At 30.1% G+C, this 13,573-nt stretch overlaps 2 protein-coding genes across 2 annotated transcripts; one reads left to right on the top strand and one right to left on the bottom strand.

Moving 5' to 3' along the window:
- Window positions 1–2,454: 2,454 nt before the first annotated feature.
- Window positions 2,455–3,365, bottom strand: LOC113391294 (zinc finger protein 525-like). Its single transcript, XM_026627237.1, has 3 exons — window positions 3,053–3,365; window positions 2,829–2,884; window positions 2,455–2,745 (listed from the first exon to the last, which is right to left on the bottom strand). Exons 1-3 carry the CDS (start codon window positions 3,363–3,365, stop codon window positions 2,455–2,457), a joined length of 660 nt encoding a protein of 219 aa, XP_026483022.1.
- A 4,784-nt stretch (window positions 3,366–8,149) lies between these two features.
- LOC113391293 (zinc finger protein 431-like) lies at window positions 8,150–8,989 on the top strand. Its single transcript, XM_026627236.1, has one exon. It carries the CDS (start codon window positions 8,150–8,152, stop codon window positions 8,987–8,989), a length of 840 nt encoding a protein of 279 aa, XP_026483021.1.
- Window positions 8,990–13,573: the final 4,584 nt, after the last annotated feature.

The following is a 13,573-nucleotide window of genomic DNA, read 5'->3' as shown; positions in this document are numbered from 1 at the left end:
TGAAGATACAGAAGAGTCAGTTTACTACAAAGACTTCTTGTAGAAAATACAGAAGAGTCAGTTTACTACAAAAACGTCTTTCCGAAGACACAAGAGTCAGTTTACTACAACAACTCCTTATTAAAGACACAGAAGAGTCAGTTTACTACAAAGACTTCTTGTAGAAGACCTAGAAGAGTCTTTTACTACAACAACTCCTTATTAAAGACACAGAAGGGTCAGTTTACTACAAAGACTTCTTGTAGAAGACCTAGAAGAGTCAGTTTACTACAACTTCTTATTAAGAGACACAGATGAGTCAGTTTACTACAAAAACTTTTGAAGACATAGAAGAGTCTGTTTACTACAAAAACGTCTTTCTGAAGATGCAGAAGAGTCAGTTTACTACAAAAACGTCTTTCTGAAGACACAAAAGAGTCAGTTTACTACAACTACTTCTTATCAAAGACGCAGAAGAGTCAGTTTACTATAAAACTTATTGAAGACATAGAAGAGTCAGTTACTACAAACAACTCCTTATTAAAGGCACAGAAGAGTCAGTTTACTACAAAGACTTCTTGTAGAATACCTAGAAGAGTCAGTTTACTACAACAACTCTTATTAAAGACACAGATGAGTCAGTTTACTACAAAAACGTTTCTGAAGACACAGAAGAGTCAGTTTACTACAACAACTCCTTATTAAAGACACAGAAGAGTCAGTTTACTACAAAAACTTCTTATTAAAGACACAGAAGAGTCAGTTTACTACAAAGACTTCTTGTAGAAGACCTAGAAGAGTCAGTTTACTACAACAACTCCTTATTAAAGACACAGAAGAGTCAGTTTACTACAAAGACTTCTTGTAGAAGACCTAGAAGAGTCAGTTTACTACAACAACTCCTTATTATAGACACAGAAGAGTCAGTTTACTACAAAAACTTCTTGTAGAAGACCTAGAAGAGTCATTTTACTACAACAACTCCTTATTAAAGACACAGAAGAGTCAGTTTACTACAAAGACTTCTTGTAGAAGACCTAGAAGAGTCAGTTTACTACAACAAACTCCTTATTAAAGACACAGAAGAGTCAGTTTACTACAAAGACTTCTTGTAGAAGACCCTAGAAGAGTCATTTGTTTACCTACAACAACTCCTTATTTATAGACACAGAAGAGTCGGTTTACTACAAAAACTTCTTATCCAAGACAGAAGAGTCAGTTTACTATAAAAACTTCTTACTGAAGACACAGAAGAATTAGTTTACTATAAACACTTCTTATCAAAAAAACTGAACAGTTAGTTTACTATAAAAACCTCTTGAAGATACAGAAGTGACTCTTGTGTGTCTTCTATAAGGAGTTTTTGTAGTAAACTGACTCTTGTGTATCTTCATTAATAAGTTTTTGTAGTAAACTGACTCTTCTGTGTCTTCATAAAAAAGTTTTGTAGTAAACTGACTCTTATGTGTCTTCATAATAAGTTTTTTATAGTAAACTGACTCTTGTATGTCTTCAATAAGAAGTTTTGTAGTAAACTGACTCTTATGTGTCTTCATTAATAAGTTTTTGTAGTAAACTGACTCTTCTGTGTCTTCTAGAAGAAGTTTTTGTAGTAAACTGATTCTTCTGTGTCTTCAATAAGAAGTTTTTGTAGTAAACTGATTCTTCTGTGTCTTCAATAAAAAGTTTTTGTAGTAAACTGACTCTTCTGTGTCTTCAATAAGAAGTTTTTGTAGTAAACTGACTTTTCTGTGTCTTCAAAAAGAAGTTTTTGCAGTAAACTAACTCTTCTATGACTTCGATAAGAAGTTTTTATAGTAAACTGACTCTTATGTGTCTTTGATAAAAGTTTTTGTAGTCAACTGACTCTTTTGGTGTCCCCGATTTGAAGTTTTTGTAGTATTTTACTTAAAAGAAACTTAATTATTATAACTACCTCCTTTCTCTGATAATATATCAAATCATTGTCGGGTTCTAGTAAAAGGCAAAGTTTCACTTACATCTTAACTACATTAAATATGTTTTGTATCGAAATAAATAAACTAGACATGCATGGGACCCTGAATTAAAGCAAATTGCTGGAATTTCCCGTACTGTAATGAACTATTTAAAGAATTTTAAATGTTTTTAGCTTAATTAATCTAACATCAAAATACATACAGCAATTCAATGTTCTCTAATAATAAATAATTATTCAAAAGATTCTATCATAGAATTAAACACACATTTGTTTTTTTAACTTATTTATATGTTCATTGATAACAATCACTAAGTTTAAATAATCACAAATTTATAAAAAAAAACAACAAACTTGATTATAAATAAAATTAAGACTTATCATCGCCAAGTTTGTTTTCCATCTTATGATTGATCTTCTGGTGTCTCATCAAGCTCGCAGCATATTTAAATTTCCTATCACAGTGAGGACATTGTACAGGTTCTACGTCTGCATGGCTCATCATATGCCTCGAAAGTTTAAAACTCGTCACTGAAGGTCTTAAAACAAATCTGACATGTAAAGGGGCGTCCCCCTGAGTGAGTTCTTTCGTGTCTCTGTAAACTACTTGGGTTTTTAAAATACTTTTCACAAAACGAGCATTTATATTTTCTATCAACGTCATGAATTTTGATGTGCTTTTCTAAACCATTAGAGTTTGTATAAGCTTGATCACAAAAGGTGCATTTAAAAGGCCTGTCTTCAGTGTGGCTTTTCATGTGGTTAGTTAAATTACTTGGTTGCGTGAAAACTTTTTCACAATGTGGACACTTAAATGATTTTTCAGCTGAGTGAAGGTACATATGATTCGACAAGCTTGACGCTTGCCTGAAAGACTTAAAACAAATATTACACATAAAGGGCGCTCACCAGTATGCGTTCTGAGGTGCGAGACTAAATTGCTTTTAACTAAGAATGTTCTAATCGCAGATATCGCATTTGTGTGGACGTTCCCCTGTGTGTATTTTCTTATGTTCAGTCAAATGGCCTCGTTGGGAAATGTCTTGCCACATTGTGAACATTTATAAGGCTTTTCAGATGTATGTATTCGATAATGGATTTTTAGGACATGTTTACGACTGAATTGTTTGCCACATACATTGCAGACGTGGGTTTTTTCATTTGTGTGGGTTCTGATGTGTCGTAAAAGAGCATGATTGTATTCGAAGGATTTGTCACAGAAGGTACATTGGAAGGGTTTTTCGTTTATGCTGTTTTGGTCTTGGGAGTCTTCTTCAATGATCTCTTCTTTTATCTCGTACTCTAGAGGATCAAAATTTGTAGAGGTAGTTTCGTCGTCTTCTGAACATATTTCTGATTTGATATTTACTATTTCATGTACAATTTCATTTATTTCATTATTTTGTACACAAGTATCTGTTCTACACATCCATTTTGTGGAGGTTGAAATTACTAAATAAAGGATTTCATTGCACACAACATATAATTTTCGTTATAAATTAATTTAGCTTCATTTTATTACTTAATACAAATTTATCAATACTATAATATAAATATAATAAATTAACTTATTTAATTATAATTATTTTGATTTAATAAATATTTTTATAACCTATGAATATATGAAATGTCAAATTATCAATGATACCAACATATTACATCTAAAAGACAATAGGCAATAGTGGCCAACTTCATAAACATGTCATTAGCTCTGCGGCTTCCAAACTGTGAGGCACGTACATCTGTTTCTAAGACTCTATTTTCCGAAAATAACCCCAAATGTTTTGAAATGTTATGAAAAAATAACAAACTAGTTGGTATTGGTATTTTGCCTCGAGCCAAGTTATGAACTTCCCGATATGTGTAATTAATCGAATTAATCAATAAGAAATAAATTAATTCATAAGTTTATTAAAAGCATTTCGAGTGAATTTATTACTCATAATTGAAAACGAAAGAACAAGTTAACTCGAGCATTTTCTAAAAGCAAATTTTCACAAATCAATCATTTTTATAATTGAACCAGTTTCCGTAGGACTTTAATGATTTAGTATGTTTATTAGGACCAAGTACTCTATCGTTATACCAAGTAATCGTCTAATTTTAACTTTAACAAACGTCAAAAAAATACCCATTTTCTCAAACTTTGATCATTTTTAAAATCAAACTACTTGTCGTAAGGCCGTAATGGTTCAATAAGTTGTATAAGACCATGATATAAATCATCAAAAAAAGTTTCATAAAAATCGGCTCAATTTTTTTTTCAACAACGAATTACAAGAAAACGGCTCGGTAGGTTTTCACCTAAAACTAATCAGTATCATTTCCAACTAATATCTTTCGAACAGTTTTTGATTTTTTAAAATCGATTCGGTAGAATGAGCTTAAATGTGGACGAAAAGTTTAACCATTTTTTCCAAATTTCAAAGAAACGGCTCGGCCGATCGTCGCACAAAAGTGACAAGCGATAGTCCTCATTAAGACACATCAAATGGTTTTTAAATTTCTGAAATCGGTTCAGGCGTTTTTGAGCAATCGTCGATGAAAGATCTAATTTTGATAAATGCCAAAAAAACGATACTAATTTTTGCAAACTTTGACGAATTTTGAATGCTAAACTAGTTGTCGTAGGACCGTAATACTTTAGTATGATGTAGAAGACTATCGCCAAAAAAATAATAATAAAAAACGTCGAAAAAAATTTTTTTAAAACTTTATTACAAGAAAACGGCCCGGCCGATCTTCACCAAAAACTAATCAGCACGATTTCCGACCGATATCCTTCGAACGGTTTTTGAATTTTCAAAATCGATTCAGAATTGCGGGCTAAAACGTAGACGAAAAATTGTTCACTTTTCTGCAATTTGCAAAGAAACAGCTCGGCCGATCGTCCCACTCAGAAACGCTAGTCCCCGTCGAGATACATCGAATGGCTTTTAAATTTTTGAAATCGGTCCAGCCGTTTCTGAGAATTTGTCGATTTACGGCAAAAAATCTGTTCACATACACATACACACACACACACATACTTTTTCCAAATTGGGTCTCATTCGATTCAGAATGGCTTGAAACGTCGAGAAAACATAAAATTAGCGAATCGGATTTTTTGATGAAAACATAAACTTCTCCTTCGGGAAGTTAAAAACTAGTGGTGTATGGCATCGTGCCTTAAGGCAAATTGGTGGAATTTCGTGCAGCGTAACCATATCTTCGAGGGATATTAAATATTTTCAAATAGATTATTATAAATACTGTATTCTCTAATATTTATTTATAAGAATTATATAAACTAAATTACAAATTTATAATTAATCATTTAAAGTATATAAGTGAGCAAAAATAACTTTTATGTTAGCAATTCTGGGATAAAATAGAAATGTTATGTCACGGGTCTAGAATCGTATGAGTTCGTAATCACGAACTAACAACTTTGCTCTTTGATCGATTGTTTCACACGTGAAAGCTAACCTCCAAACGGCATCAACGTGAGAATATTAACTTCAGTTTTCAGTATATATTATCAAAGTGATAATAGAAGGTTGCACTTAATATGTGCTGATCAGTTTCTGGCAAAAACAGGTCTAGTCGTTTCGGAGATATGGATAATAAAATGCAGAAAATAGAAATCGAGTTTTTGAGAGAACGGAGCATCCGATTTGAATGAACCAAAAAACATTTTATTCGTACTGATGGGGAGAAGTGTTAATTAGTTTTTGGGAAAGGCAGGTACAGCCGTTTCGGAGATACCGAGTTTAATGTGCAAAAAATTAGAGAGAACTAAACACCTGATTTGGATGATTCAAAAAACTTTCTGTTTGTGTTGACGAAACAATTGCTTTTGGAAAAAAGATTTTTTTTAATTTTTTTTTTTAATCTTCAAAAAAAATTTTTTTTGATATCGTAAATAATTCGGATTTTAATTTCAATTCTAGCTATAGTTGTAAGGCTCACTAATATACTTCAAATGCTATTCTGTTTCTATAAATTCATATAAATATTAGACAATGCCCTTCATTTTATATTTGATTGATTGATTGAGCTTTGTTTATTTACTTTTCAGTGAACATATATAAGTTACCATTAGCATTTTTTTGCTAATTAAAAAGAAAAGGTTTGACCTTAACGAATTTTATCAAATATTTTTTAAATTTTGGAAATTGGTGTAGCCGTTTTTGAGAAAGCTTCAATGAAAAGTTCACATATGGAATCACACATACTTCTTGGAATCGAGTAATTTAGAATGACTTGATACATCAAAATATCACAAATCGTTTCACACTTGTATTTTCGAAGTTATTAGTATTAACAAAAAAAATTCTGTCACTATGCCAAGTTTCATTAATTAAAAAGAAGCGGTATTGTTGATATTTTCGAAAAACTATTCCGCACAATTATGGCTTATTCATTAATGTTGACAAATTATTTGCATTTTTTGCTAATTATAAAAGAAAAGTTTTGTTTTTAGCGAGTTTTATCAAATGGTTATTAAATTTTTCGAAATCAATGCAGCCGTTTTTGAGAAAGCAAGCGTCGATGAAAAGTTCACATATGGAATCACACATACTTCTTGGAATAAAACGATTTAGAATGACTCGACACATCGAGATATCACAAATCGTATCATACTTGTATTTTCAAAATTAGTAGTATTAACATAGTTTTTCTATCACTAGGCCAAGTTTCATTAGTTAAAATGAAACGGTTTGCTGATTTTTTCGAAAAACTATTTAGCACGATTTCTAACTTATTCTTTATTGTTGTTGAATTATACGCATTTTTTGCTAATTAAAAAGAAATGGTTTGATCTTAACGAATTTTATCAAATATTTTAAAATTTTGGAAATTGGTGTAGCCGTTTTTGAGAAAGCTTCAATAAAAAGTTCACATATGGTATCACACGTACTTCTTGGAATCGAGCAATTTAGAATGACTTGACACATTGAGATATTACAAATCGTATCATACATGTATTTTCGAAATTATTAGTATTAACAAAAATATTCTTTATTACTGTGTAAAGTTTCATTATTTAAAAAGGAGCGGTCTTGTTGATTTTTTCGAAAAACTATTCCGGACGATTTCTGACTTATTCTTCAATTTGCATTTTTTGCTAATTATAAAAGAAAATTTTTGTTTTTAACGAGTTTTATCAAATGGTTATTAAATTTTTCGAAATCTGTGCAGCCGTTTCTAAGAAAGCAAGCGTCAATGAAAAGTTCACATATGGAATCACACATACTTATTGGAATAAAAGATTTAGAATGACTCAATACATCGAGATATCACAAATCGTATCATACTTGTATTTTTGAAATTATTAGTATTAACAAAAAGTTTCTCTATCACTATGCCAAGTTTTATTAATTAAAATAAAACGGTCTTGCCGATTTTTACGTATAACTATTCAGCATGATTTCTAACTTATACTTTAATGTTGACAAATTATTTGCATTTTTTTGCTAATTATAAAAGAAAAGGAAAACCTTAACGATTTTTATCAAATAGTTTTTAAATTTTCTGAATTCGGTGCAGCCGTTTTGGAAAAAGCGTCAATGAAAAGTTTACACATATTGAATCACATATACTTCTTGGAATCACACGATTCATAATGACTTGACACATGGAGATATCACAAATCATATCAAAACTATTCAGCAAGATTTCTAACTTATTATTAATGTTGAGAAATTACTTGCATTTTTTGGTGCAGAAATGATTTGACCTAAACGATTTTTATCAAATGTTTGAGAATGAAAAGTTTATATATAAACGTAGATACATAGTTCTTGGAATCAAACGATTTAGAATGACTTGACACATCGAGATATTACATTTTTTTTTTAATTACAATATTTATTACAACTGTTAAATAGTTAACATCTAGCAATATTGATAAATAAAAACATAAATTTAAATAAATAAGAGTGCAAAGGATAGAAATTACATGAAAATAATATCTCGTATTTTCGATATTGTTAATATTAACAAAAAGTTTCTTTTCTTCCTCAAAGTTTGACAAGCACTAGGTTTTAATATTGCAATGGTGGCAGCACTACTTTTTGACAGACGTTCAACTTCGGCGCCATGTTTGACAGTTGAATGCAAATGTCAAATATTTGTATATTGTTAATTATACTAATAATAATTTATTTATGTATTAAATTTATAAAAATATCTATAACTTGTTAATTGCTAGTACAAAAATAATAAATAATGTCTGAAGACACCGAAGTGATTGCAAGCAATGTCAATACTGATGCAATAGAAAAAGTTCAACCACGAGAGACTCCTGTTACTGTAGACTTAGAGGATTCACAAAGTATTAAATCAGAAATAGATTCTGAGGATGAAATTAGTTTACAAAAATTCATGACATCTGAATTGACTGTAGACGAGGATAAGGTGATAGAATTAAATGTTAAAAAAAAGTCTTATCCTTGTGAAATCTGTGGCAAAGACTTCCCCAAACCTTTCATGTTATCAAGACACACAACAGTCCACACCGGTATCAGAGCTTACAAATGTAATTATTGTGGCAAAGCCTTCAAACAACCTGGTAACTTATCAACACATTACAGAATCCACACCAGAGAAAAAGCCCACAAATGCAAAATATGCAACAAAGCCTTCGACAGATCACTATCCTTAACCAAACACATGAGCACTCATGCTGCAGAACGACCTTTCAAATGTGAATTATGCCAAAAGACATTCTCGGTAATGTATTACCTAAATAGACATAAATTAACTCATAGCGGTGAAAGACGTTTTAAATGTGAAACTTGTAATAAATTTTTCACACAAAAAATTAGTTTAAAGGAGCACTTAATCACGCATAGCGAAAAACGTCCTTATAAATGTGAATTATGTGGTAAGACTTTCCAACGGTCTCGTGTTTTGAAAGATCATATGTTTACACACACTCGGACTAGTCCTCATAAATGTGAAATATGTTTTAAAGTTTTTGCTACGGTTTCTAATTTAAAGAATCATAGGAAAACACATGAAGCCGAGAAAAATAATGTGAGTGATAGTAATTGCCATGAAAAATAATGCTCTGGCGGCAAAATACATATAAATCTCGCAATTCGCGAGTGGAAAGGGTTAAGAAGGAAACTATTGGTTGAAGAATTTATTTAGACGAATTATTGTTACACATTAAAAAATAATTAATTAGTTATCTCTTTTTAGAAAAATATTGTGTTAATAGAATAGATATTTTTATATTAATTAAAGTTTTTATATTATGTTTGTATATGAATGTTATTGCATATGATGTGCACAAAAAAAAAATTATGGGGCAATTCTGCTGTAACAGAGCTCATAACATATCGTTGTCATGGTAATATAAGAAGAATCTTATGATAACTATTGCAGTTATCATAAAATTATCAAAATTCCAGTTATCATAAGAAGAATCTTATGATAACTGCATCATCAAAGATTCTATGATGTGCAAAAACAAGTGCGCGTAAGGTTCACATGTGATTGAAGTAAAAGTTTTTTTGCTAATGATGGCATTTAAGTAAAATAAACACATCATACAACAATTTTGAATAATGTTCATTAATAATATGGTAACACTTGTGATGCAGACATTTTTTAATGTCAAACCATTATACAAATTTATATAGTAATAATTATAAATTATATATTTGTAATACCATTTAAAATATTTTTAATGTTTGAAAATAATAATGTAATTAAAGTCACACTTAAGACATGATCGGTTTGTCATTGTAATTAGCATGTAGGACTTGAACATTTATTAGAGAAATGAAGTAATTGCTGATTCATAAATTCTATAATGTCTGTTCACACAGTGAACTTATAACAATCTTGAATAATTTCATTAACACTATCAATAAATAAACTGCATATATATCTATTATGAAGTATATCTGTATATAAATGATACACAGATACACAAACTATTATTGTGCTTGATCTCTTGTTTAGAGTATTAAATCTGAATATCAATTTATTCTTCATTATTTATAAAAATATACTCCTTTGTAATACTTAAGACCCATCATGATTGAAGAACATGTAGACTTTCTCTTAACTTCCAAAAGTGTCTGAGATATAATTCTGAAAAGATATATCTTTGGCATGATGGAATAAAGTTGTACTGCTTTAATATTTGTTAATATCTGAAAAAAAATGCGGAGAATTATTATGTTAAACAACGCCTAAATAAATATTGTTTTCACAATTTCACTTATCATGTAATCAAAATTAGCATACATTCATTGACTGCTTGTTTTTTTTTACTATTTCGCTGGTAATACAGTCTCATTCTGTGAGCAGCTGTAATAACTGTCTTGCCTATAAAACTAATTTCCATTTTGATAACCACAAAAATATGTAGTAACTACGAATAATACAAATTACTTCAATAAACTTTTCCTACACGTCAGATTCACTGAAGATGGGTCAAATCAAGACCCGAAACGTATGCTCTCTTAATAAAAATATTTTCTTTCAATAAAACTGTTTTTTTACTTGATGGATGCCCAAGAATAATTTTATCATATTATTTCACCATCTGAAGAAAAACCTTTCGCTTTATATATATATATATATATATATATATATATATACATATATATATATATATATATCGTATATTACATATATATATATATATATATATCGTATATATATATATATATATATATATATATATATATGTATACATGTACACAAATATATTCCAACAATTTTACGATTTATTCTAAGTGCTAAATTTAGGGGTTAATTTTTTTATTAAAATTATTATTTCATTTTTAATAAAATTAAATTTAATTAAAATTAATAGATACATATATGGTTTGTTTAATTTTAAAAATTCATCGAAGTTTGAGAAAATGAATAGCATTGATTAAATGAATAGCGATAAAATATCTCGTATTAATTTTTTACCAGAATTTAAAAATAAAACAAAATTGTTTAAAAAAAATCCAAAAATTTAACGTTTTTATAGTTTGAGTACTAAAATTTAGAACAAATCCTTGACAAATGCTTTTTAGCGCGCGTTGTAAAGTACTGCCGTCTTTTACTTTGTCAAAGTGATTTCACGCCTCATGTTACACGTTTCCACTCCCATTAGAGGTAGTCAATTTTTGGAAGCCTCGTTTTTATTAAAGGACGAGGCTCAATATGCAAATTAAACTAGATGTAAGTGACATTTTGCCTTGAGGCAAGTTGCATGAGTAAATAACAGAGGTTTGTTAAGATTAGACCTTTCATCGACGTTTTTTCAAAAACGGGCAAGTCAGTTTCACAACATTTAAAAACTATACGCATTGGTTAGTTTTTTATACGATCTGCTAAGCCGTTTCTTTAGAATTAGCAAAAGAGTGCAAAATTTTAAATAAATTTACTCGCCCGTTTTTGATAAAACGGCGATGAAATTCTGATTTTAATAAACCTCTGTTATTTACACATGCAACTTTCCTCAAGGAAAAATGCTACTTATAGTTAGTTAACTTCCCGTAGGTTAGTTATAGTAATGGGCTGAAAATCGCAAATGAAAATTTTTGCATTTCTCGAAGGTTTCTGAATATTTTGGCGTACCTCAGAAAAAAATTTTGTTCACGTTTTTGGGTGCACGGATCAACCGATTTGAATGGTTCAAAAAACATTCGATTGCTATTGATAGGGAGATATGCTGATTAGTTTTTGGCAAAGGCAAGTCCCGCCGTTACGGAGATACGGAGTAAAGAGTGCAGAAAATACAAATCGAGTTTCTGAGAGAACGGAGTCTCCGATTTGAATGATCTAAAAAACATTGAATTTGTAATTATTGGGAGAAGAGGTGATTAGTTTTTGGCAAAGACAGGTCTAGCCATTTCGATGATACAGAGCTAAATGTGCAAAAAATGGCAGTTTTTGAGTGAAATAAGCATCCGAATTGAATGATTCAGAAAATATTCTGCTTGTGTTGACACAACAATTGCTTTTGTTTTTTTTTGTATATTGAAAATAATTCAGATTTCAATTCTAATTCTTCTAAAGTTTTGAAGCTCACTTATATACTTTAAATAAATAACTTTAACTTTGTAATTCAGTTTATATAATTCTTATAAATAAAATATTAGACAAATGTTACAGTATTTATAATAATCTATTTGAAAACATTTAATATTCCTCGAACATTTCGTTACGGTACGGGAAGTTCCAGCAATTTGCCTTACGTCACGATGCTATACACTACTAGTTCATTATACAATCAAAGAACTCTTTGACGCGACACAACAACCAATCTCAAACACCCGTACAGAAATGATCTCATCGAGAGCGAATTACGAATCATTGGCACTCGACTTGGCCGTAACGCTTTTTCCGTTGCATTTGTACAGATTTACTTCCTAGTTGCGCCTAAAGAAGTTTTACTTCAGGAAGGCAAAAAAAAAATCCCAAAATTTCATTTTTTTTAATAAAAAATGATTTGGATTTTAATTTTAATTATAACTACAATTCTAAAACTTTCTTTGCTTATATACTTCAGATCAATAATTTTAACTTTGCAATTCAGTTTATATAATTCTTAGAAATATGAGATAAGTTCCTTCATTCTAATGAATTCCGCTTGATCAAGTTCTGTTTAATTACTTTTCATGTAAACATATATAAATGTCGTCGTCTAATTTATAAACTCTTATATTTTGTCTTATGTAAATTAATATTTCTAGAATATTTTATTACGGTACGGAAAGTACCAGCAATTTGCCTTGAGGCACGCTACCATGCACCATTATTAACTTCTCATAGGGTAAGTTATAGCAATCGCAAAAAAATCGAAAATGAAAATTTGTATATATCTTCACGTTTCAAAGGTTTCTGAATATTTTGGCATACCTTAGAAAAAATGGATGTGTGTGTGTGCGGATACAAATTTTCGTCGACTATTTCGGGAACAAGGATCAACCGATCTGAATAATTAAAAAAACATTCGATTCGTATTGATAAGGAGACGTGCTGATTAGTTTTTGGTGAAGGCAGGTCTAGCCGTTCTGAAGATACGAGGCAAAAAGTGCGAAAAACGGTAACTCAGTTTTTAAGAGAACGGAGCGTCCGATTTTAATAATTAAAAAAAATTTTTCTTGTATTAGATGAAGAACTGATTGAATTTTTGGAAAGGCAGGTCCAGCGGTTATGGACTCTCAATAAAAATAAGTTGAAAAAATGTCATTTTGCGGTCAAAAATGTTTATTGGACATATGCACATCAAATTATCAGATATTTTATCGAGATTTTAATAATGTGTACATATTTTATGTAAATTTTTTTGGGTTCCGTACCAAGATTTTTAATAACGGTACGGGAAGTTCCAGCAATTTGCCTTGAGGCACGCTACCATGCACCATTAGTTTAAATATAAAATTGCGCGCGTTTGTACGTTAAGTTGACAGATGAAGCATAGAGAACTATATTGAATTTAGAGAGATGCGACCCTCTTACCAAATATCAAAATAACGTTCACTCTTTCTGAAAACATTGTCTATGCATAAACAATCAAGTCAAATGTCAAACAGGTGTCAGACATTAACCTCTTCATTTTTTGCAATAAAAGTTAATTTAGTTCAATTTATTATTACATTTAAAAAGATTATTAACTAAAATAGATTAATA

This window comes from Ctenocephalides felis, unplaced genomic scaffold, assembly GCF_003426905.1.
Source record: "Ctenocephalides felis isolate EL2017-DRISC unplaced genomic scaffold, ASM342690v1 CF-g0.4_SCAFFOLD_00845, whole genome shotgun sequence".
Lineage (NCBI taxonomy): Eukaryota > Metazoa > Arthropoda > Insecta > Siphonaptera > Pulicidae > Ctenocephalides > Ctenocephalides felis.
This window is presented reverse-complemented; position numbering and strand designations above follow the sequence as displayed.